The sequence below is a fragment of the Lissotriton helveticus genome, chromosome 7, assembly GCF_964261635.1.
Source record: "Lissotriton helveticus chromosome 7, aLisHel1.1, whole genome shotgun sequence".
Classification (NCBI taxonomy): domain Eukaryota; kingdom Metazoa; phylum Chordata; class Amphibia; order Caudata; family Salamandridae; genus Lissotriton; species Lissotriton helveticus.
Genome location: NC_136068.1, coordinates 601,805,803 through 601,830,320, shown reverse-complemented (window position 1 = coordinate 601,830,320; position 24,518 = coordinate 601,805,803). Strand labels below are relative to the sequence as shown.

The window sequence follows — 24,518 nt, the reverse complement described above, 5'->3', positions numbered from 1 at the left end:
ACGTAAACCAATGTAAGGATCAAATACACTTTTTCTACCTTTTTGTTCAAAGATAAGAGATATTTGCCTGAAAATGTTTAGATGTAGGGAATACAACCACGGTACATTATGGCCCTAATGGGGAAATGGCTGATCCTTTCCCAATTGGAAAGGGTGTCAGCCAGGGTAGACACTTGGCTCTAACTTCATTTAATATCTGTATTATTGATCTGGGACCCTTAACGTCTAAACTGGGATTGACCATTTGCAAAGGGGAGCTTTTGAGTTAAGCCACTTTTGTTTATGACACAATTGTGGCCCACTCAAAATGATCTATTAAATCACAAATTTCTGAAAGATCTTTGAAATTTTAAGGGGGCATTCAAGCTCCATCGGCTTGCACATATCCACAGATCACATCTGAATGTAGCCTTGAATAAATTGTTGACTGGCTATATGATAATGACACTTGAATATAATACGTCTATGATTAAACAGAAATGTATCTTAATGAGATAGTTGTAGGGGAGATCATAATTTGTAATTTTTCTATGGGATCTTCAACTCTTTGTCATAAAATGTTTGTGCGCGAAGAGAGAAATATCTCTACCAGATGGCATTGTCAAAAATAAGAAACGTTATGCTAATTTCTATCCTGGTGTTTTACCTTTGACTGGTTTTACATCAAGACGGTCAAATTCTAGGCGGCGGAGGTGCGACATGAACCATTGTCAAGGTGAAATTAACTTTATCTTGACCTGTCCTTTTTTATCAAGGTTCGGTCATTTTTGGGTAGAACCTGATTTGAGTTGCAGAATGTAAGATTAAGAAAGACACTTTATTCATGTGTAAAAAATGGATGCTAGTTATGAATTGCAAACTTTATCTACAGGATTGGTTGCCAAGAAGAAAGTTCCAGCAGCTAATCTAAGGCGCACGATCCATTGGTTTTATAATTTGTCCTATACAGGTTTTTTGTAAGCAATTCATTGTTGTGCTTTTTTATATATAGTTTTATGGATATACACTTGTACTTTTTGGTATGGAGTTGTGATACTACTGATTCTGTTTACTGTATTATTTTATGCATATTTATGTATTGTGGAAAATCAATGCATCTGACAAAAATATGATGATGACAATAAACTTTCATTATAAGCATAATGCTCTTGCTAAACTGTATTATTGGTCCATATTTTATTATATCAAATTGATGATAATCACTGGGGCTATGTAATAGTAGGCTTGTTTTAAGACCTATTGATAACATGAAATGTTGTTTTATGGAAATAATTTTGCAAAATAATATCATTTGAGCCTTTTCGCAATTATCTCCTTTCACTTCCTTGTAGGTTTGCCGGTGATGTCGGTAAGAATTGAAATCTCGCGGCAGCAGGTGGAAAAGATCTTTGGGCTAGAAGAGTACTGGTGCCAATGTGTGGCCTGGAGCTCCTCAGGGACAACGAAGAGCCAGAAGGCCTACATCCGCATTGCATGTGAGTAGGATCTGAGTAGTGTCACCCCTTCCCCCACTATACCTTGTCACGTATTTATTTTGAAAGAAGCTCTCTATACCTTTTGTTTATTGGAGTTTTATATAGTACAGACTCAGCTCAAGGGCAATGGAACATGTTACATGAGTGGGTAGTGGGGAGTAAGAATAAAAAAAAATTCTAAACAAAAAACATAAATACAAAAAAGAATTCTGTTGTTAACTTATATTTTTATCATTAGAGACATTTCATTAGCAATTTCGAACAATATGTCATATATTACATTGTATAGGTTCAGACTTCACTTAGTATAAAAAGATCATATGACAGATATAAATCAAGCTAAAATATTCCAAATTATATAGACATTTTAACATAGACGCTGAAGATGCCAGCTCATGTTTTGCAGTTGTACGGCAGCATCTCCAGGTCTTATATATAACTTGAAATCCCCTTGTTTCATTTATGTCTGTTATATGTTTTCATACTAGGTGATAGTGTCCGACCCTATACAATGTTATATGACATACTGTCCTAAATGTTGAATGAGCTCTCCATAATGTTAAAAATATAAGTTAATAACAGAATTTTCTTTTTAGTATTTGTGTTTTTTGTTTAGAAGGTGTTTTTTAATCCTTGTAACCCACTACCCTTCAGTGTTAAATGAAACGTGTGTGTCAGATGGATAAGTGACTTTGTGGGTGACTGCGCAGGGACATTAACCTTGGATTATCCACAATATTATGTACACTTTACATGAGCACCAGTTAAATTACACACAGTCAGATTCATTTTTCTGTCATTGGTCCAGAATCACAGAACGTTGAACTGATGCTGGGAGCTGAACCGGGTTCCTCAGTTCCAAATTTAATAGCTCTCACCATTAGGCGATATCTCCTCACTTTTAGAAAAAAAAGGATGTCCCACGTGCTTCCCCCCCTTTTGCAGCAAAGGTGTTATGTTCCTCAACCTAGGTCCAAGTAGCAAAGCAACCTTTAGCCTATATTTGTCCTACCTTGCTCTGCATAACGGTTCTAGCACTGACCCTTTACCCAGTTATGTGCTAAATAAATGTCTTTTGGTTTCCTTGAAACTAGCCTCATTTATTATGTATGAGGATTCTTGGTAAAACCCCCTGCACATGACGTTCATAACAGGATTAACATACTCTTTACGAAAGTCATGGCTATCTTCATCCTAGGGTGACAGAACTACTTTGCATAATTGCAATTATTGATTTAGGCTCATTTTCATAATCATACTTACAACACATCGATTGTGGTAGGAATCCCAAGGCTATCCCTGTGATATAAAAGAAGTGTAACTTCACTAGATAACTAGAGGAGACACTTCCACGCTGACACAAGACACTGAGGTCCCGGCACGCTGAATCTTCAACACACAGCGGTCTGACATCCCTTGTGGGGTGTCCAACTCGTGACCAAGACGGGGTCCTTCATTCTCTCCCATCAGGTAATGGGATTGGCTTTTTTCTAGGGGATTCTTGGCTTCGCATACATGCTAGGTACACTTAGGTGGGGTCTGCATAGTAGGAGTACGCTTGATTACAGTCATATTTATATGCCTGCATATTTTCACTGTTTGAGCGCCATGGTAGAATTCTACCTTTTATTTACTCTGTTGGTGCTTGTAATCTCTTCCATTTGCTTCTGTCTAATGATTGTCGCAGCAAACATGTTTTACACTAGAATGACACTGGTTCAATAAATACTTATTGAAAACGTCCCCAACGTTTAATCTGTGAATCTTTCTGAGACTAACTGTGCAAAAAGTACTGTTCTGCTTCCAGGATCACTGAAGGGTCAAGGGTTGTCATGTTCAATCATTGCCAGAAACTGTTCGCTCCATGGTAAGTTTAGGGGCTTGTAATGGCACTGTGGGCTGACATACCCTGTGGGGGTGTCCGGAATCAGTCTAGACACCAATCCCTTCGTTTATACGACCTACAATCGCGCAGATCATATGTAGTTTTAGGAACTACGCGACAAGGTTCTCTTGCCCCTAATGCTACCAAGGAAAATTAACCCCCATACCATTTTATAGAGAAAGACAGTCATAATTGTGATCCATTAGGTCCCTCGGGCCTTTGGACCCAGAGCTGCTGTTCCCTGCTTCATTAATAATACCCACTGCCATGCGAAGTGGGCAGTTTTTTCTGCCCTTTGTTAAAAACATGAGCTTCCATCTTGCCCCCTCTCTGCCGCAGGCATTTCTCTGATGCCAAAACTAAAGTGCCTCGTTTGCTTCCGTTTTTACTTCCGCTGGACCATTGGTCCGAGGCCCAAAGCAACACTGGCACAGCCAGTGTGCTCGAACCCTCAGGCAGGCGAGGAAGGATAGCAAAAAAGCAATAACTGAGGTTTAGTCAAGGCCACTAGATTATGCAATTTTGCAGCCACTGTCTTTTCTGCATAATGATGGATTTAGCATATTTGCCACATAACCCATCAACTGCTGCAAAGTAGAGTCTAGCTCAAATGGATCAAAAGTTACAAAACACAGTGACATGTTGCAGAACAGTACAGTCTCAAAGTTAACTGGCAACCTTTTTCTTGCTTATTGCTATATTTGGGTGTTACATCGGTACTAATGAGGTGAAAACCATGCCAGATAGTGTTAATAAATGTAAAAATGACAAAATAATGAAGTAATACTATCACAAAATATGCCGCGTTACGCAGCATAATTTGCCTTTTCTTGCTGCATAATTAAGTCAACCCAGACACACGATTTGGTCCTATCCTACCACATAAATCCAGTGCCTTGAGTTTCGTTGGCCCCTTATATCGCTCGACCCTGTGCAATTGGTTAAGCAACACACATTAAGGCTGCTTGAGAGCTAGTACATGCTTTAACTGATGAAGTGACTTGTAGCTCAATGAAGACAAAGACTTATTCTTCTTCAGCGGTAATTTAAGGGTGTTACCAGTTTAGTTCTGGTGTACGTCCTTTTCATGGTCACCAATAAAAATGCTTCTAAGTATACTGTGATTATTACTAAGATATATACATAGAAATGTATATTATATTGTAACGGCACAAGCTTGGAACAACCTCCCTCTTGTAATCCATAGTGAAGCTAACTTTTAATATTTCGGAAGTCACTAAAAACCCTTTTGTTTCAATCCTAAGTCTTCCTCAGTCACATCACTATTCACCTATTTGTTTCCGTGTTTGATCCTCATTTTAGTGCGACGAAATCTTCGGGTAACTGTGCGCTTTATAAATCAAAAATCATATAAATGGTTTACATATGCACAGTGCTTTTTGCCACAGGCTGGGACATTGTAGCACTATAAATACTTGAGTCACTTTTCGTAATGTAAAAGAGGACATTTTTCACTGATGAGTTTAACTTGCATTTATTTTTCATTTACAGTGTGTGTGCTTTTTCTTTTATATGCAGTTTGCTGATGGTGCAAAAAAAGTTATTGAATATTTTGTTCTTTTTAGCCACATCTTTGACTCCACCACGCCTCTCACCTTCTCACTGACTGTGCCCCCAGGGCACTCAGGATCACAGTTCCACACTTTGAATCTATTTCACCTACTGCATATAAATGAAGAAAGCCTGGAAATGCGCCAAGCAAACAAGGTTGAGCTTCCAGGCCATATTCATTTACCAGTACTTGCGTTTGCTCCCCCCTGGGAATGCAGTCACGGACGCCCCCCACCCCCTCCTCCCCTCTCCGGGAGTGCGTCCCACAGTTTAACCGCATCGCTGCGGTGGCTTTTCCCGCTGTGCGCGGCAATTTTAAAAATACCGCGTTACATGGCGAGCTCAACTCGTCATGAGCGCACGGCAGGTTACGCTCATGACGAGCTGAGCTCGTCATCAGCCTGGAAGGGGTTAAAGACCTCGGCTTGAGTAAAGTCAATGGTGATGGATATGGTTTGTTTGCTATAAAGATTCTCTTCCTGGCCGCCACACCTTCACTAGTCCCTCTTTTTGTACTTCATCAAAATCTTGGATAATTCTTGAATGTTTCACACATTTCGCATTTTATATTCCCCCGATTATGCTTTTTCGTGTAATCTATTCCTGTGAGACTGGTTTGATCGCCAAGTGTCTCACTGGAAATTTGTAATAGATGCGTTGTGACAGCAAGACATTTTCACCTCAAACCAGTCTCCCGCCAGTATTTTGTGATTTTTGTACGCAACCTATGCCCTTGCGTAGTTTTTATTCAAACAACCAGCAAAGGCGCTCAATTTTTTGTAAAAAACTGCGCACATCATGCAAAGAAAAAAAATGACATTTTCCCACCGCTAGTGTGAACATAGGTGGTACCTTGTATGCATGGGTCCTTGGGGTGGGTGGGAAGGACACTAATATTGATTAGAGACATGTAAAGCTGGTCAATGCTAACAAAGTAAACACAATAGGATGATGGACGGAGTGCTGACATTTTTCAGGCACTCACCCCCCATCCCTATTAAATCTGGAATGAATCCATCATCGTTCCTTTGCTCACTTCGCCACCCCCAGTTCAGACGCAGACATATTAATATCAGTTTTGACCCTGCTCCTCATGGGAACAGTCCAGACCGAGATGCGAAGCCATCTCTTCCCTGGACCGGAAACAAGCATCCTGGGACCAGTTTTAAGGTAACACCTCTCATCAGCCAGGCTAGCTTGAATCCAGTGGCCAAGTGAGCAAGGTACCCACGCCAGGGCTAACAAAGTGCCTATGACCATTCACTTTAAGAATCCTGGTTTGACCTGTCTGAAACACTGAACAGCAAAAAAAGAATTTCGTTGTGGTCTGTTTATTTGTTCGGAGATAAACAAGTGTGCACCCAAATCAGAATGAAGCAACTGTTTGGTATGTACTTAGCAGGCTTTGATGCAGCACTCAGCATTGAATATGAATAATTTATAGCACAATTTAGTTAAGAGATTTCTCAGATTTTGTGCTTAAAAATGCCACCCCTCTGAATAATGATAGTAACTTCAGTCATGATGAAGTAATCTTCTGAGGGTGGAAAGGAACACTAGTTGGAGATAGGAGACAATTCCACGCCGGCAGAGGCTTTTATCTAATTTACCCGAAGGCCCAGGTGCAAGAACCGAATATATTTAATGTTGAAAGCACTTACTGACGAAGAAAGGGAAGGTGTTGATGTCAGGTGAACATTTGCTGCTGAAATGTATTACACTGCTATGAAACATCAACACTGCGGCAGCAAGCACTATTTAAAAAAAAAACAAGCTATTATCATAGCCATAAAGTCTTCTTTGGAGAAATATTGATACTCTGTCAGTCTGGAATTACAGTGTGTTTTACAGAACATCATTAACGACTGCTGAGTCAGCAGATATTGCATGTGTGGCCATGAACTTCCAAGGGGCTTTGAGTGTCAAAGACTGTGGATTATTTACCACTGGTGAATCCTTGGGGAGAAGATGGGCGGGGGAAGGGTCAGTGGAAGGACGGCCCGCCTCGGAGCTGAAAGACCTGGATATGGATCCCAGTATTTATCCCAACTTTTTCAAAAGTGTGATCCAAGGGAAAAACTTGTTTACCTTCGCCTCAGTAAGTTGTCGTTGTGCAATTGCCAAGAAATGTATTTATACCACAAAGCTTCAAACTGGGGGACGTAAACTGATCGGACAAGTGGGCCATTACGAAGAGGTGCATTTATTTTCCCCCTGGGGAATAGTGACACACAGTGGCAGCTGCTATTTGAAGGCGGTGGAGGCAGGTCACACAAGCGGGGGGAGGAGGGAATTAAATTAAAATGAAAATACACACTTACCTGTCTGCCACTGCCGCCTGCTGTCGCATTCTCTCAGTCCTCTTTCCCGCTTCCAGGGCAGGAAGTAGAAAGCAGGATGCACCGGGCTCCCAGCCTCCCGATAGCCAATCACAATGCTGCAATGCAGCGTTGTTATTGCTCTGAGCGCTGTGTTTTGGCGCTTAGCCAGAGAATGGGAGGCTGGGCATGTTCTCCATGCAGGCTGTAATGCAGCCTGCATGTAGAACATACAAAGTGCGCATGACGGTTTGGCCACCCCGAGACATCCGGCCAAAGGGTTCTGCACACTTGGAGTGGGCAAACCACGCCTACCCTGTCCTGCTCTGTGAGCAGAGCAGCCCCACCCCTATCCAGCTGAGCAGGGGGAAAAATAAAATGATAATAACAATGAGTTCTCATTTTTTTTTCCTTTTTCATCCTCCTCAGTGGGGCGACGCTCCTCCGCCTTAGTGGAGGAGCCACCCCTGGAGACACAAATGCTGAAAACAGTGCTGTGGTTTTAGTCAAATAAAAGAGAACGGCATAGAGCCACTCTATAATGAATCATCAGTGGTGTCTTTTGTCACCCTTGTTCTGGGTGGGAGTAGGTATGAAATAACCATTATAAACCCTTCCCCATTTCTGATAATGGATCACACTTTAGATACTTCTACGGATTTGGGAGTCCAGCCTGCCGACAGTATGCTGGTAATCAGGTATTTGATTATATTTTTAAAAGGGATAACTGATTGGAACTGCTATGGTATACTAAGATAGTATTTTATGGTGTGGTATAGTACATCATGTTATATAATATGCTTCCGGCATTTGTTTGACGTACTTGTACCATTAGTGTGGCCGGCTAGCGATTTTGTAATGATAGAGAATGGTGAGGATAATTTTCGAGGAAACGAGGGAGATGAGCAGTAGAGGAAAAGTGAGTGAGGGAATAAGAAGGCAACAATTGGAAAACTGCAAGCATGAACAGTAATAAGCTTAGATTTAAGGTTTAAGATTTAGATTTAAGAATTCATAATTTAATTAATAATTAATATTTAAGCAATTAGATTTAAATTTAGATGTAAGCATTCCAGATAAAAGAAAGGGAGAGCGATAAAGGAAAGAGGAGAAACACAGTTAAAAAAGAGGAAGGTGAATGCAGAGTGTCACAAGAGGAAAGGAAAAGAAGAATGGAGTTTATGAGTTAGAGAACAATTATTTACGCATTTAAGTTTGGATGTATGCATTCCGAATAAAAGAAAGGGAGAGCGATAAAGGAAACACAGTTAAAAAAGAATAAAGAGGAAGGTGAATGTAGAGTGTCATAAGAGGAAAGGAAAAGAAGAAAGTTGGCGTTTATGATTTAGAGAACAGAGGGATGGTAGAGAGTTAGAAGTGAACTAATAATGAATATGATGGGACAAAACATGCTTGGCTGGCCAGGTCTCCCGGGTGTAAGATCACGTCGGAGATATTTGCTCTTGAAATTGGTCGCTTGGGCAATTGTATCCCAGAGGGCTGCGGGGGACGCATGTCCTCCATGGAGCCACTTGTCTGACCCGGGCTCGACCAATAATTCAGCGACCATGCTCCCTTGTCCGTGCCGAAGCGCCGCATTAGGCCCGGGCGCCGGTGCCAGGCAGGCCCCCTGCCTGGGAGCGGCAGGAGCTGGTGCTCACAAGGGCAGCCTGCCTCGGTGAAGCTGTGCCAGGGGTAATGAGGTGGGGCACCGTGTCTCCTCCGCGGGCCCCGCACCAGCAGCCAGAGCCTGGCAGAGGCTAATGGCGGCGAGGCCTCCCCGCGCGCGCGGAGCCGGGGGCTCTGGTACAGCGAGCAGCCGACGGGGAGGGGCCGCCCCGGGCCCGGCTCCTGCCAGCTCGCATTACCGGCGCGCGCTCATATGTGTCAACAGGGCCCCGTGTTATTTATACATTAGATTTGGAGCTAATCTAAGCCGAAAAGTGTGTTCAGGGTCTTTTGTGGCTGGAGGAGCTGGGGGCAGGGAGTCGAGTGTCACGGGAAGGTAGGAAGTAGAAATAGTAGAGAACGAAACAGAGAGAGAGGAGAATGATAGAGAACGGATTGGAAGAGGAAGCGGGAGGCAAAAAATATACATTAAAGAGAGAGAGGGACAAAGAATATACATTAAAGAGAGAGAGAGACGAAGAATTGACATTAAAGAGAGATTGGCAAAGAATATATATTAAAGAGAGAAAGAAAGAATATACATTAGAGAGAGACAAATACCATACATTAAAGAGAGAGAGAGACGAAGAATTTACATTAAGGAGAGAGAGAGAGGCAAAGAATATCCATTAAAGAGAGAGAAAGAAAGAATATACATTAAAGAGAGAGAGACAAATAACATACATTGAAGAGAGAGAGCCGGCGAGGGCTGGATAGGGAAGAAAAACAGGGAAGAGAGTAAATGGGAGCCAGAGAAGGTGGAGGCAGCCAGAGCGCTGCCACTGACGTGTGTGCAACCAGAAGGCTTTAACGAGAAACCACCGTCTGAGGTATTAAACTAACCTACATCAAGTTTATAACCACAGACAGGGCCGGCTTTAGGGCAGTGCGACTGGTGCGTCCGCACTGAGTGCTGACCTGTGGAGGGGGCGCCAAACTCAGGGGGAGGCACTGTGTTTAGCAATAACTTATGCTCAGAGAGCTGAGGGGCACTTATGCCCGGTGGTAGTGAGAGAATCCGAGGAGGCGGTCTTGGAGTGTGGGGTCGCCGAAAATGATTCTCGCACCGGGCGCCGGCAGCGCTAAAGCAGGACCAGCCATGTTCAGCCAGAACCAGAAAATATTGTCAAGGTGCGTTGATGTGGAGTTAAGAATAATGTATCCATACCTCCCACGATATAGTTGGTGATTAGTGGTAGCCAATATTCTGGATTCAATATGTTTTTAGATCGACGTGGTAGTGTAGTCTGTGTCTCATGGGCCCTAGTGCAAAGAAGAAAATGTACCCCAGGCTGCTGTTGGAGTTGTAAAATATAGCAATAATCAGGGTTGATGGGCCTCTCAGGCTCAGGGCCCCAGTGCACTGCGCTTGCAGAACCAAGAGAGGCTACGCCCCTGGGTCGATCTGAAAAAATCAATATTTTGATATGGAGCTCCATGGCTGCACTGCTTCTGTACATTGGGTGTATGGGTGAGCTAGTGTCATCCTTAGCTTTCTCATTTGTAGGGGCGTAGCTACCATTGGTGCAGCTGGTACAGTGCGACAGGGGCCTACTGAACCCTGATAATGCTGTATTTTAATACCCCAACAGCGGTCAGAGGGGCCATTTTCCTTGCTTGCACCAGGGCCCATGAAATCCTTGCTACGCTACTGCTTATTTTAGAGGAGAGGAGATGAAATTAGCTCCTTACATAGGTTTTCTACAAGGAATACAATGGTGTGTTCAGGTATTGAAGCGTGTTCTTTTTATGATGACTCAAAGAGGAATGGCTGAAGCGCTCAAAGAATTGCTCACTTTTCATACAGTAAGAGCAATCTTCAACTTCAAGTGCTCTTATCACATCACTAAATGAAGGCCATCCCTGCCTTTGTCATTAAACAAAGAATTAGCTGGCTTCCAAGCCTTGTACCCGATACACAATGCACTCTATAGCCTGGCAACAGACGATTTAGGCAGTGTTCTTTCCTATGCTACCAGCTGCCTAAACATCTATGGACGACCTACCTAAATCTGCCATGGTTCGTAAAACGAGATACGAGGATTTCGATGAACGATCCCTGAAAAATCAACAGGCTTTGCTCACTCGACTCTCTTCTACTCTACTCGTTCATGATCCAGAAACATGAAACTCTGAAAAGACTTTTAAATTGGCCTGCAGCTCACTGTGTACTTAAGTGAACTTTGGTCAGTGAATTGTGATTTGATCCATGGACTTTTACTTCCCCCTGCATTTGCACAGATTACTGCCACCACCAACGCTTACCTCAGTGCAAATGCCCATGTATTACTTTCTGAAATGAGATCTCCTAAAATGAATTCATGTTACAATAGAGTCTTGTTGTTAGGAGCACTTGTCTTAATCTCTGACCCACGTTCTAGAGTGAACTCACAAAATGTTGTAAAACATCTGGGGTGAAAGTAGACCATAAGAGGCACCATTGAAAGTTGATGTTGGGAGCACTTGTCTGATGGAGAAGGCTGGGAGCAGCCAGGGGATTCCAGCATCTCAGGAAAGATCCAGGTCCGATGACCAATCCGGAGCGCAAATTATCTTTGGGCAGGGTGTGAGTGATGGCGTTCTCAGTAGGCACAGAAAGAAGGAATCAACTGGACTACTTTATTACCCACCTATCTCCCTTTAAGGCAACCCCATGTTCCCCTCTGCTTATTTTCTCAAGGAGGTGGGTAGCCCCATAAATGCTAATTTTTTTATGGATCACCCATTGTTCTCGCATTTTTATCCTGTATGAGATTGAGCTCTGGGTGCAGACAAGTTGATGCTGTTTTCAAATTGGGCAGAGTCCTTTTTTGGGACTTTACTCTGAATATAGTGTTTTTTTTACATTGATTGGTCAAACCTCTCTAAAGTTGTCCAGCAGCATGTCTCTAGGAGAGACAGCAGGGGTCATTACAGAGCCTTCTGTGCATCACTGACCCAAGAGTCTGCCTTCCTGCTATCCCTGCCAAGGTTGCCTTTAGTGTGGATGACTTTTCTTGACAGAGACATGATCGCATCAAGTGGACTGACGCCCCAAGGGAAGGCCCTGCTAGAGAAAAGTCCAGTACTCACCTGCTTAATAACAGGGGCAGCATGGCCCGGTGCTAGGTCTGACCTGAGAAGGTCCAGGGGAGACGAGAACTCCATATGCAGAGCTCCTGAGCTCAACTGTCTTTTGCTGAACAATTATCCTGTCACAAGTTTAAACCATGAAAGTTTGCACCAAGTGCATCAAACGATGCAAAACTCAAGGACACAGCACTGAGCTGCTCGTGGATGAATATGCTATTACTGTCAAGGAACTCAGTACATAACAGCATGAATGTTGTGCTGCAGCAGCCGAGAGCCGCAGCCTGCCTGGATGAGATGGCGCTCGAGCAGGAGGATCAAGAAATATCTACACCCAGCCACCCAACTCTCTCCAGAAATAAGTCCCAAAATCAAAAGTTCTGCTAAAGAACCCAGATTCTGCCCCCAGCTTCCCTGGACTTCAAATACTATCTGGCTAAGTGGTGGAGCTTACGCACCAAGGGATGGCCTAGAACCACTCGGGCTCCTGCCGCTCCTGAATGCAAGGCTATGTCCTCAAAAGGCAGCCTGGAGTTGTACATACCTACTAATAGAGAGAGCCAGGGGAGTCATTTGTGCTCTTGCCAAGCTGGGTCTGTTGGGGCTTCAAAGAAGAACCCAACATGGCTTGGCCATGTGTAGCGTGGGCTGGCTCAGTTGCTTTTGTTGCAACCGGAAGTGACCCCTAGTATGAGGCCTTTCCAGCATTCCATGTCCAGACCAGGAACATTCATTGCTTCAGTTCCCATGACACTGCAGAATTTTCCCATCGTACCCTACAGGTTGATCCATTTATGGGATGTTATCTTCCTGACTCGAGCTGTGCTTAATTTGTGCCAATGGTTGTCTGTGGTGAGCATCTGCACTCATTTTGTGTTAACTCAGACTTATGTTTCATCATCAGACTTTGACTGAGAGCAAGAGAGAGACATTTAGAAAAGGGAGGAAGACAGGGGAAGAGAAAGATAGTCAAACAGTGACATGGAAAGAAATCACAGGTGAATAAGAAAATGAACCTCTGAGATGGACAGGGTGAGGTAGTGGAAGAAACAGACATGGGGTGCAGTCAACACTAGGCAGCCGTGGTATTCGGCTAACCCACAATCGGCAGCACCACCACGGGCTCCTAAGAAAATCTGTGGAGCCCTGCACTTGGAAATTAAGCGCTGTCTGTCACCTGCTGGGAAATTTGACCTTTCAAGGTGTCAACAATTTCCTCAGTTTTACTCATGACACTGACCTCATTGCATTTAAGGGGTGGGAGAATTTGTGCTGGTTTATGGGTATGGAAACACAAGTGATGCCCTCTGCGTAAAGCATAATGTAAATACTGGTGTTTCACATGACATTATTTAAAAGAATCGGAAATTGCATAAAAGAATCGCATGTTACATTTTCTACAGAAAAGGGAGGTGAGTGCAATTTTTTACCTAATCTTTTAAACTTGATAAGCACTCCTTATATAGCAATACAACAACCTCTTGCATTTATTTTCCTGTGTTTCTTTTATGTATCTTATTTTTAGCAGCACGTCTTGTGTTAGTAAAGCATTAAATGCATAAAAAAGCAGATTATTTAGGCAAAGAGCAATGTGCTTGCACTTTTGTTTTTAGGTCTTGGTTAGACAGCGCATGCACTGGCTCTTCAACACTATTGTGTACAGCATGGGGCTTGCACCCGCCCATTGCATACCATTCGTTGACTGTATTGCCACTCATCTTTGCTACTTTGTGGTTGGCCAGCACACGCCAGTCCTCGTTTCTTTTTCTTTGTGTGGCACAATGCACAGAGCACAGATGAATACATTTTAATTTCAGTGCCTCCACCGCTCACGCTGTTATTCGGGTACTATTCCCCCCCCCTTTCACCCACCACATTTCCGTGATGCTGCCCCATGCCCCTCTGCCCACCCCTGCCCATCTTCACTATAAACATTCGCTGCACACTTTAAACTGGCCGTGTGACTCACTCCTCCAACTGTTACCCGAGTGTAAGAAATCTACTTGCACGGCCACTTTGACTCAAATTGCAACATAATATCCTATTTATAAAACAATGTACTTTCACAGCTATTTACAATGTGGATATTTTGAATGCATAAACATTTTTATATTCCTCTCTTCTCATTTGTAATAGCCAGGATACCTTTATTTGAACCCTTCTTTCATTTAATTAAGGAATGCAAGCATATTTCAAACAGCAGGTGTCATTGCCTATGTTTCCTACATGTCAAAGCCACATTCCATCACGGACACATTAACTCCAGATAGTTCCTCCAGTCACTATTACAAACTTCAGACATCCTTTTTCCATGATGCAAGTCTTTTCACGACTCCAGAAGCACGTTTTCTTTCTATACATACACTCTTCTTTTCACCACTTGCTGTTTAATTTGACTACTTTTATTTACTGCCTTCATCCTTACGTTCTTCCTGTTGCTTTCTCAGTGTTTTCAAAACCATCCGTGTTCTTTGTTTTCTGTTGTTAGGTCTGCGCACAATTCCACTCCACACCTTTCCATGCCACACAATTCCACTTCATACAATTTCACTACACATCACACAATTCCACATCTCACAACTCCATAGCTCATAATTCCACGCCACACAATTCCACTCCAGACCACATAATCCCACTCTATGGCACATAATTTCACTCCAGTCCATGCTATATAATTCCACTCCACATAATTCCACTCGACACACCACATAATTCCACTCTGCACCACATAATTTCACTCCACTCTGACACAATATTCCACTCCACTATATACCGTTCTACTTTAATCCACGCCAAATAATTCCACTCCACTCAAAGCAACACAAATCACGCCACACAATTGTACACAAGGCCACACAAGTTCATGCCACTTAATTCCATACCATGCCATGTCACATAATTCCACACCGCACCACATACAACATGTCACATAATTCCACTCAATGCCGCATAATTCCAGTCCACACAATGGCACTCCACATCACACAGTTGCACTCCAGGTGACACAATTGTATTCCACGTCACACAATTGTACTCCATGCCATATAATCCCACTCCACTACACATAATTCCACTCCATGCCACATAGTGCCACTACACATAATTTCCCTCCATGCCATATATTCCACTCCGCACCACATCATTTCACTCCACTCCATGTCACAATTTTCCACTCCAAGCCACGCCACAAAATTCCACTCTACTCAACGCATTATATTTCACGCAACACAATTCCATTCCACATAATTCTAATCTACATAACACATTTCACTCCACACCATGCCACATAATTCCATGCCACTCCACATTTCCCCACACCACTTCACATATTCCACTCCAAGCCACATAATTCCACTCGACACAATGGCACTCCAGATGACACAATTGCACGCCAAGTCACAAAATTGTACTCTACGCCACAAAATTCCATGCCATGCAGTACAATTCAACCCACATAACTCAAGTCCATGCCACATAACTCCATATCACATATTTCCACTTCACACCACATAATTCCACTCCACATATTTCCAATCCACTCCATGCCACATAATTTCACCCCATGCAACATAATTCGACTCCACTCAGTGCCACACAGTTCCATGCCACACAATTCCATGGCCCAATGCAGGCACACATAATCCCATGCCACACCACATAATTGTACATCATGACACTAAAATTCCCATCACACAATTCCACTCCACACAGTTCCCCTCTGTGCCTCATAATTCTACTACACTCGGTGCCACAATATTCCACTCCAGTCAATCAACACAATTTCACGCCACACAATTCCGCACCACACAATTCCATGACACACAATTCCAGACCAAACAATTATCCACACCATGTAATTCCACTCCACTTCATGCAACACAGTTCCATCCAACACACCACATAATTTCACACCATAGCACATAATTCCATTCCACACAACATAATTGCACTTTATGTCACACAATTGCAATTCATGCCACACAATTCCACATCTCACAATTCCATTCCACGCCATACAATTCCATTCTGCACAATTCCATGCCAAATAATTCCATGGCATGCCACCTAATTCCACTCCACAGCACATAAATGCATGCCATATAAGTCTACTGCACTCCATGTCCATAATTTCACTACACTACACAAAAATCCACGGCACATAATGCCACTTCACCACATAATTCCTCTCTGTACACATAATTCCCCTCCACACCACACAATCCCACACTACTCTGACACCAGATTCCACTTAACTGAACACAATTCCATACCATTCAATTCCACACTGCACAATTCCACACCACATACCTCTACTCCACACTACAAAATTCCACCCCATGCCACCTAATTCCACACCAATCCACATAGTTCCACTCCAGGCCCAATAATTAATCTCCAAACAATTGTAGTCCTTGCCACAGAATTGATATCCTTCACGCCACACAATTCCACGCAACACAACTTAACGTCACATGATTCCATTCTGTACTGCATAATTCCCCCCATGCGTCATAATACATCCCCACACAATTACGGTCAACGCCACACAGTTGCACTCCATGTCACACAGTTGCACTCCACACCAGACAATTGCACTCCACGCCACACTGTTCCATGTCTCACAATTCAACTTCATGCCACATAATTCCATGCCATGCAACACAATTCCACACTCACATAATTCTACTCAATCCCACATAACTCCAATCCACACCACATAATTCCACTTCATGGGACACAACTCCATCGCGCACAACCCAACACAATTCAATGGCACACAATTCAACCCTAGGCTGCACGATTCCACGCCACACCACGTAATTCCAATCCACGTTGTGTAATTGCACTCCACATTACATAATTCCACTCTCCACAACATAATTCCACACCATGCTCTCTAATTCCACACCACGCTGCATAATTCCACTGTATAAGGTATAATTCAACTTCCCACAGTTGTACTCCACACCACACAATTGCACTTGACGCGATACAATTGCACTCCACTTAACACAATTCCATGCCACATAAATCCACTCCATGCCACTCAACACAACCCCATACCACATAATTCCAGTCTATGCAACATAGTTCCACTCTGCGCCATATAATTCCAAGCCACATAATTCTTCTCCACACCACATACTTTCACTCCACTCAAGGCCACTCAATTCCATGGCGCACAATTCCACTCCATGCCACATAATTCCACTTCACGCCATATATTTCCACTCCTCTCCCTGCCACTCCATACCGCTCTGTCACTCTATTCCTCTACACACAATGCCACTCCACTCCTCACATTGCCACACAATGTAACTCTACGCTACACAGTGCCACTCTGCTCCACTCCTCACAGTGATACTCCACTCCATGCAATGCCACTCCACCCCACACAATGCCACTCCATGACAACAAGGCCAATAGGTTTTACATAGGGGAGACCTATCGGCAAAACCAATAGCTCTCACATTGTCAAAGGCCATAGCTCTCAGATCCGAGACCTATTGGCAAATCTTTGCCAATAGATCTCAGATGTGAGAGCTATTGGCTTTGACAGTGCTTTGTAGCCATGCTGTACAGCTGCATGGATGTTTTTCAGTGTGGCTAAAGCTAATTTTGAAAAGCACTTTGACGCATTTAGGGCTAATGCTCTTTTAAAAATTAAACGTGCATCAATGTTGGATACATCATAATTAATTTGCGTCATTATTTTTGGTCATGCTGCTATACAGCAAGGCTACAAATCATTGCCAAAGTCGACGATACCCATGTTGTACAGCAGTAACAAAAGGCAATGGCCGAGGCAATAGTCTCAAAGGCGAGGCCTATTGGCTTTGCCAGTGCTTGTTTAATTCATCATCACATGCAATATAAAAGTGTTAAACTAAAACCATATAGCTGAATTCTGCTTAATTTATAGTGGAATATCTGATTGAAGTCACATTTGGGTACACCTCATGCCAATGATTTTAGATCAAGCCCACTAGACAGCGAATGCGCTGGCTGTTGTTGCAAGGTATATTACGGCTTACCAAGAACACAGACGGGCTTGGAGCCTGCCCATTGCTTATCATTGGTTGGCTTTTCTTGTCACTCAAATTTGCCTGCTTCTTACTCGTGTCCAGGCTTGTCAATATTGTGTTTAATCCTCCTATGGAGCATTGTCTTTTTACAGTCTCTTTGATTTGCTGGCAGCTCTGCTTCCTTTTCAAGCACTACTTTATTTTTATATGTGAAGCACTCCATTGGAGTGCATGTGTATTTGAGCCATCTCCCGAGTGTATATCTCTTCCCCTGTACTCAGTGTTACTTAGTGTTACTCTCTCTTCCCTGATAGCTTCTCCCCACCCCTTCCCTTTTGCAGTCATCTCTGGGCTTCTTCCCATTGTTTCCTCCACCAATGCCCTCCCTGCTGCTTTCTCCCAACCCCTTTGTTACTTTCCTTCCAGCCTTCCCCTCTGTTGCTTTCACATCCCTTCCTGTTTTGCTTTGGTGTTCCCGTACCCTTCCTGTGGCTTCATCATTCGCTTACTGCCCTCCCTGTGTTGCTTCACCATTTCCCTCACCCTACACCCTGTTGCTTCCATTCCCCCCCGTCCCTGTTTTAAAACAAGCATTTGCAATGCAATAGGTCTCGCATTTACGAGAGTTTGAGCTATTGGCATTGTAATTGACAATGCCATTTATTTACGTGTTGTTTTTAAAACAAACATATAAATAAAAGGCATTGTCATTTACAATTCCAATAGCTGAAACTCTAGCAAATGTGAGACCTATTGCATTGCAAATGCGTTTGTTATCCATGCTATAAATATATTTTTTTAAGTGTTAGAGAGGTGTCCCAAAAGCTATTTGGGAAAACCGTGCTCGGAGGCTGTAATTAAAGTCTACTAAGTACCAACAGACGTAACGGGGGTGTCCTCATGGAAGGTTACAAAATGACACAGGGCGGTACTAAGGAGGGACTACTAAGCCTACTGAATGATGATAAGCCACAGTTTACAGTGGACAATGACACAAGCCGATGAAAAATTTGGGCGGAGATTCAAGTCCATACCTGAATACATCATGCCTTGCAGAGCAGTGTATGCTTTGCCATGTTCAACCTAAAACAATGCTTTTTCAATTGTATTTCCTTTTAGTTATCGATCCAACTCGGATCACTAACTAAAATGAAAAAAAAGCGCCCACATCATTTTGTAGATGTATGCATACAAATTGAGGCAGGCAGTCACATCAAAGGCTTGTGCTTTTTTAAAATTTAGCCACACTGCACAGCATTGTGGATGCTGTGCGCCGTTGCTAAAACCCACTATCAAAGACAATAGATCACAAAGGCGAGACCTATTGGCTTTGCCTATGCTTGTTATAACTATGAACCTGTGAGTTTCGATTTGCATGTAAAGTGTTCTGCTATAAACATGAACAAAATGTACTCTCCCAGTTTGTTTAGCTCTCGACTAAATTGGGAAGTGCAAACATTAAACAGAATTATAGAAAGAATGTCGGTTTCCGCTGTCTTGCAAGACTATTTTTTCATGCGAGGGCAAACTTAGCGTGCCCGATAGTGGCAACAGAATGGTGCAAGCAAAACATTTTTCTCAGCAAGATCTTTCTACACAAACGCTTCTCCGTCGGGTGAAAATGATGTGAAATCACATAATATGAAATATCAAGACATTTGGCGATTTTTGCTTGATGTGGAATTTGTGAATTTTGTGACTTTCACCAGCATAATTTAAATTCCCCCATTGTTATTCATGAATAATAATAATAACCCACATTTGTAAAGCGCACAATCACCCTTAAGGGTCTCTAGGCGCTGGGGGCCGTCGGGAAGATTAAGCGAGCTATTGCCCAGAGTCACATGGTGCTGGGCTAATCTGCCACCGGTGCCGGGGATCGAACCGTGATCCCCAGATTATCCATGCTATGTTCCCACTATACAAATCCACGTACATATACTCCTAAATGTAAGCATTCAAAGTCATTTGACTGAGAAGGCAATGGTTTCTGCCCATGGGGCTGCCATAGGCAATCAGTAGTGGCTCAGTTCATAGTGGTTGCGATGCCTGCTATGGAAGGTGATGTTATTTTGGGCGTCGTCCAATGCATTCTGACACTAAGGGCCATATTTACTAACCTTTCACGCAACGTAGTGCAGCAAGGCAACTTCCTGCGTTGCGTGAAAGGGAGGGAGCAGAAATATGCCATATTTTCTAAGGTATGGCGCACTTCTGCTCTCTCATAGTGCTGGTGCACTTCAGTCAGCCTAGAGCCAACTCACCATGGTGCAAGCGGTACAAGGAGAATTGTTTTTGTGTTGGAAAAAATACTTTCCTGTGCAGAGACAATCTCTTGAGGCATTTCCCTTGTGTGCTGCACACATAGAAAGAGGAACTAATGAGGAGAGGAAAGATTTTTCTCCTCGTTACGCTATCTTTTAGGAGGTATAGCGATTTCACACAATTCCACGTTTACAAACTTTTGTAAATCTGGGATTGCGTTAAATCCATTGGTGGATGCTGGGAGCTCCCATGTTCTACCCATGGAACGCCTCCTGGAATGAAATGTAACACAATCCAGCGCAAGCCTCTGTTTTGCATGACTTTCTTTTTTTTCCACAAAGGAAGAGGTGTGGCACAGCAGCCAGAGCAGCTGACTCCGGAGCTCTGGACTAATGGTGTGATCCCCAGCACCGGTGGCTGCTCAGCTCAGTACCTTGTGACTCTGGGCAATAGATCACTTACAGGTAGATTCATCATTGTAAAATCGGCTCACAAAGGGCCAGATTCTGAGGTTCTGGCCCTTTGCAAGCGCAATTTTTGCATTTGGGATTCATCATCCCAAATGCAAAAATCGCTATTATAGAATTCGCAATTGTGCGAGGAATTGCATTTAAGGAATCTCTATTTGAGATTCCTTAAATGCAATTCATGAAACATTTAAAAATTGCGAATTCGCAATTTTGGGCCGCTATTTACCGCGAAGTCAAACCTCGTGGTAAATAGCGGAAACTTAGAAAAATGCACTTAAGTGTATTTTGCTAAGTTGTATGTTACACACACACATGTCCTTGGGACGTGTGTGTGCGTAACACCAGCGTCCATTGTCATTTCAGGGGTGCAACAGGGTGTCCTTTGGACACTCCTGCTGCCTTAAAATCGCAAACTCAAAATGCGAATCGCTAATAGCGATTCGCACATTGATATGTCTTCCCATTCATTCCTATGGGCCTTTAGGCCCATAGGGATGAATGGGGAGTTATTCCTTATTTACGATTAGCAATTAGCTAATCGCAAATAAGGAAGCTGTAGGAATCGCAGTAAAAATTGCAATTTTTACATGAATCCCGTTTTGCGAGTCTGTAATAGCGATTCCTTAATAATCGCTATTACAGACTCGCAAAAGGGGACTTTGATGAATCTAGGGGTAAGTCTCCCGATGGGCCCCAGCGCCTTGAAACCTTAGGGCGAGGGCATAGGAGTGGAAAAATGACCTGCCCTCCTCCTCGTGGCACCTTTTAAAGCGCTGGTCTGACCATATCTTCGGGAACGACCCCGAAAGCATTCTAGTGCTTCCGGGTGCCACGCCCGAGACAAGCAATCCCTCACCTGCCCCAAAGGTTGCGGCGACCTGCGTCTCGACCCCCGGTTCGGGCCCCAGCATCGCTGCCACAAGGACAGATCCCCCTAGATAGGCAAGCCTCTGCAAGGTGTGATATGTACAAATAGGAATTATTATTATTGTAGGACAAACCCATGCAAGGCAGCACAATTCAGCCCTTGTGTGGCTTTGTAAATATTTACTAGCCTTTTGCACCATGGATGTGCCACAAAATGTTATTAAATCTGGCCGTAGATTTAGGAAGACTGCAAGATGACGTAATACCTGTGGAAATGCCCTGTACTCTACACAAAAATGGCAGCAGATCCCGTTCAGGCTGGAAAACGACCGATTTTTTCAACCCAAAATGGCTTAATTTTAGGTGTCTTCCACCAGAAACTGCCTCTTTTCTTTTTTTAATTTCTGTAATTTTTTATTGTATAAAAAAATATATATATATTTAATAGAACTCAATGGGGGAAAATACATGGTCCCTATTTTTTTTTTAACTCTCCCACTTCCCTGTTTAAAAAGTTGGCTTGTTTGTGCACACCTCTTTGGGTTATTCTAATGCTTCTTGTGGCTCCCGAAGAGCCATCTGCGCCCAGAAAAGACAATTCCCGCTTCGTGACATGTTTTTTTTCTCTTTCAGATCTCAGGAAGAACTTCGAGCAGGAACCGTTGCCAAAGGAGGTGCCCCTGGACCAAGAGATTGAGTTGCCATGCCGGCCCCCTGAGGGAATCCCGCCTGCTGAGGTGAGTGAAACCCCCTCGAAGCTTAGCACACAGACCCCCAAAAGGCCGAATTGGACATGGGGTAATACAATAAAATCATTTCATAAGAATAGAACATCTCTCCTTGTGACAGCAATTTACAGAAGGCAGAGGATCTGATAAAAAACGTTGTTCTGCACAACCCTTTTATGGCCAGGATTCTGTTTGACGGTGAATTCCAATCCGGAACATTACATTTTATGGTAATGTTGCACCCCTGAAAACGCTCTGATCAATTTTAGCAGCAACTGACACAATTCATAGGCCGAAACATGAGGTAAAGTCTCAAACTCCAGGAAATATGAGCAATTCGCGCATTTTTCTGCGTGTAATTCCCCATTCCCACTGTCAAACTCGAAATCATATATACTGTCAAACTCCCTCTAATTCTCACACCCCGGGTAGGTGGTTTGATACGTGTGGTAAATAACTCCACAATCCACCACACTTGGAATAAGCACTTATGTCTCTTCCTGTTGGAACTCAATCCTGTTGTAAAACCTTTCTCTCAAAATGGTCTCTCTACAGCCTCCCAAGAACGTCTTTACAGAAAGAATGGCGCCTATAAAACAATCCTTATTGGGCCAAGTCTCCGCAGTCATCCAACCAGGCCCTCTCTATAGAAATGATGTAAAGTCTCCTCCTGAGGCTGTCTCTCCGCAGTCTCATCATGGACTTCTGTACAGAAGTGATAGCGTCTGTTGATATTACTTAAGACTTATCTCCCCTGCTCGGTCCTCTGTATGGAAATAATATAATATCTTCTATTAAAGTATTTCACTCACAAGGCCATCCCGATGTGTGCCTCCTTATGGAAGTCAATCCGGGAGTTAGAACGTTCCCTCATATGAGCTCCTGCCCTTTTTAGGTCTCGCCAATGGGACAGCTCAAGGTGTCTGGTAGTGAAGGACCTATTTCCAGTTTACAGAGGGCTTAGAGCCCACCCACTGCTTACCATTGGTTGGCTTTATTGTCACTCTCATTTGCTTGATTTTTGGTAGGTTGTGTGGACCTTTCCACCTCCTCTTGTGTGTGTTCCTCCCTTGAAGCAGACCCTTTTCACGTGTTTTACTTGTGTCCTTCCACTGCTTACATTTTGGGAACTACTTTTTTCTTTTTGGTTAAGCATTCTATGAGAGTGCAAGTGTTTTCCGGTGGTCTCTCTCATGTCCTGCCACCCACCTGCTGCACGCCGGGTTTCTATACCTCTCCAATGTGCTTCTCCCCTACCCTTGTTGCGCTCGCCCTCATGTGCTTCCGCACCTCATATTACTTTCTTACTCGTGTGCTTCTCCTTCAAGCAATGCTTCCCCCTCCCAACCTCCTGCACCCCGCTGCTGCCCCCCATGACCCTCCCACTCAACGTTGCTGCCATCTCCCCACCTTTGTTCTTTATTTTCATTTTTTTATTATTTTTCTTTAAGACAACCAAACAGCATATTAATTGCTGTCCACCTTAAAAGCACGTTCCTTGCCTCCTATGCCGTTTTATTTCTCACATTTTGTTGTTACTCTCTTTTCATTGTGTCTCAATCCTATAATTTACTCCCTTCATTTCCCTTCGTTTTAATTCCCTTGCTTGCTCTGACTCCTCTATCTATTCTATTTGTGTTTCAGTCCTAACCACTGTCTTTGGCCTTCTTTCCCTGCTCCTGCCTCTCATGCTCTGTACTCAATGTCTGTAGCTCTATCATTTTGCTGCCTCCCTCACTTTCTTTCATTATCCCCTTTCTCTTTCTTGCTTCTTCTCTCTTTCTCCTTTTCATTCCGAACCTTTCTTTTGCGCCTGATTTTCTTTCCATGTGTTCAACTCTGTTCTTTTCCCACTGCCATACTTACTCATCTTTTCTTTTCTTTTTTTACCTTTCTTCTCTGCCCTATCATTTTGGCTTGTTGTCCTCGTTCCCTTCTCTCTGACATGTCTTTACATGTCATTATGTCTGTCCTTGTTTCTTTTCTTACATTTCGCCCCTCTCTGTCTCTCTTCTCTTTCTCCATCTCCCTGTCCCTTTATTTATAGGCCTTTGCCTCCTTTAATCTCCTCTACCTTCAATCATCTCTCTTTCTTCTCAATATCTTCATCTCTGCTCCTGTTCCCATCCTTCTGATTCCTGCTCTTTCCTTCTATTCTCTCACTCTCTTCATTAT

General features: G+C 43.3%; 1 protein-coding gene across 1 annotated transcript in view; it reads left to right on the top strand.

The window, feature by feature from the left end:
* The window catches only part of UNC5A (unc-5 netrin receptor A), a 391,034-nt gene that overhangs the window by 90,591 nt on the left and 275,925 nt on the right, over positions 1-24,518 (top strand). Inside the window, exons 3-4 of the mRNA XM_078653214.1 lie at positions 1,332-1,475; positions 22,249-22,352. Coding sequence (XP_078509340.1) covers positions 1,332-1,475; positions 22,249-22,352 — 248 coding nt within the window. The remainder of the gene's footprint in view (positions 1-1,331; positions 1,476-22,248; positions 22,353-24,518) is intronic.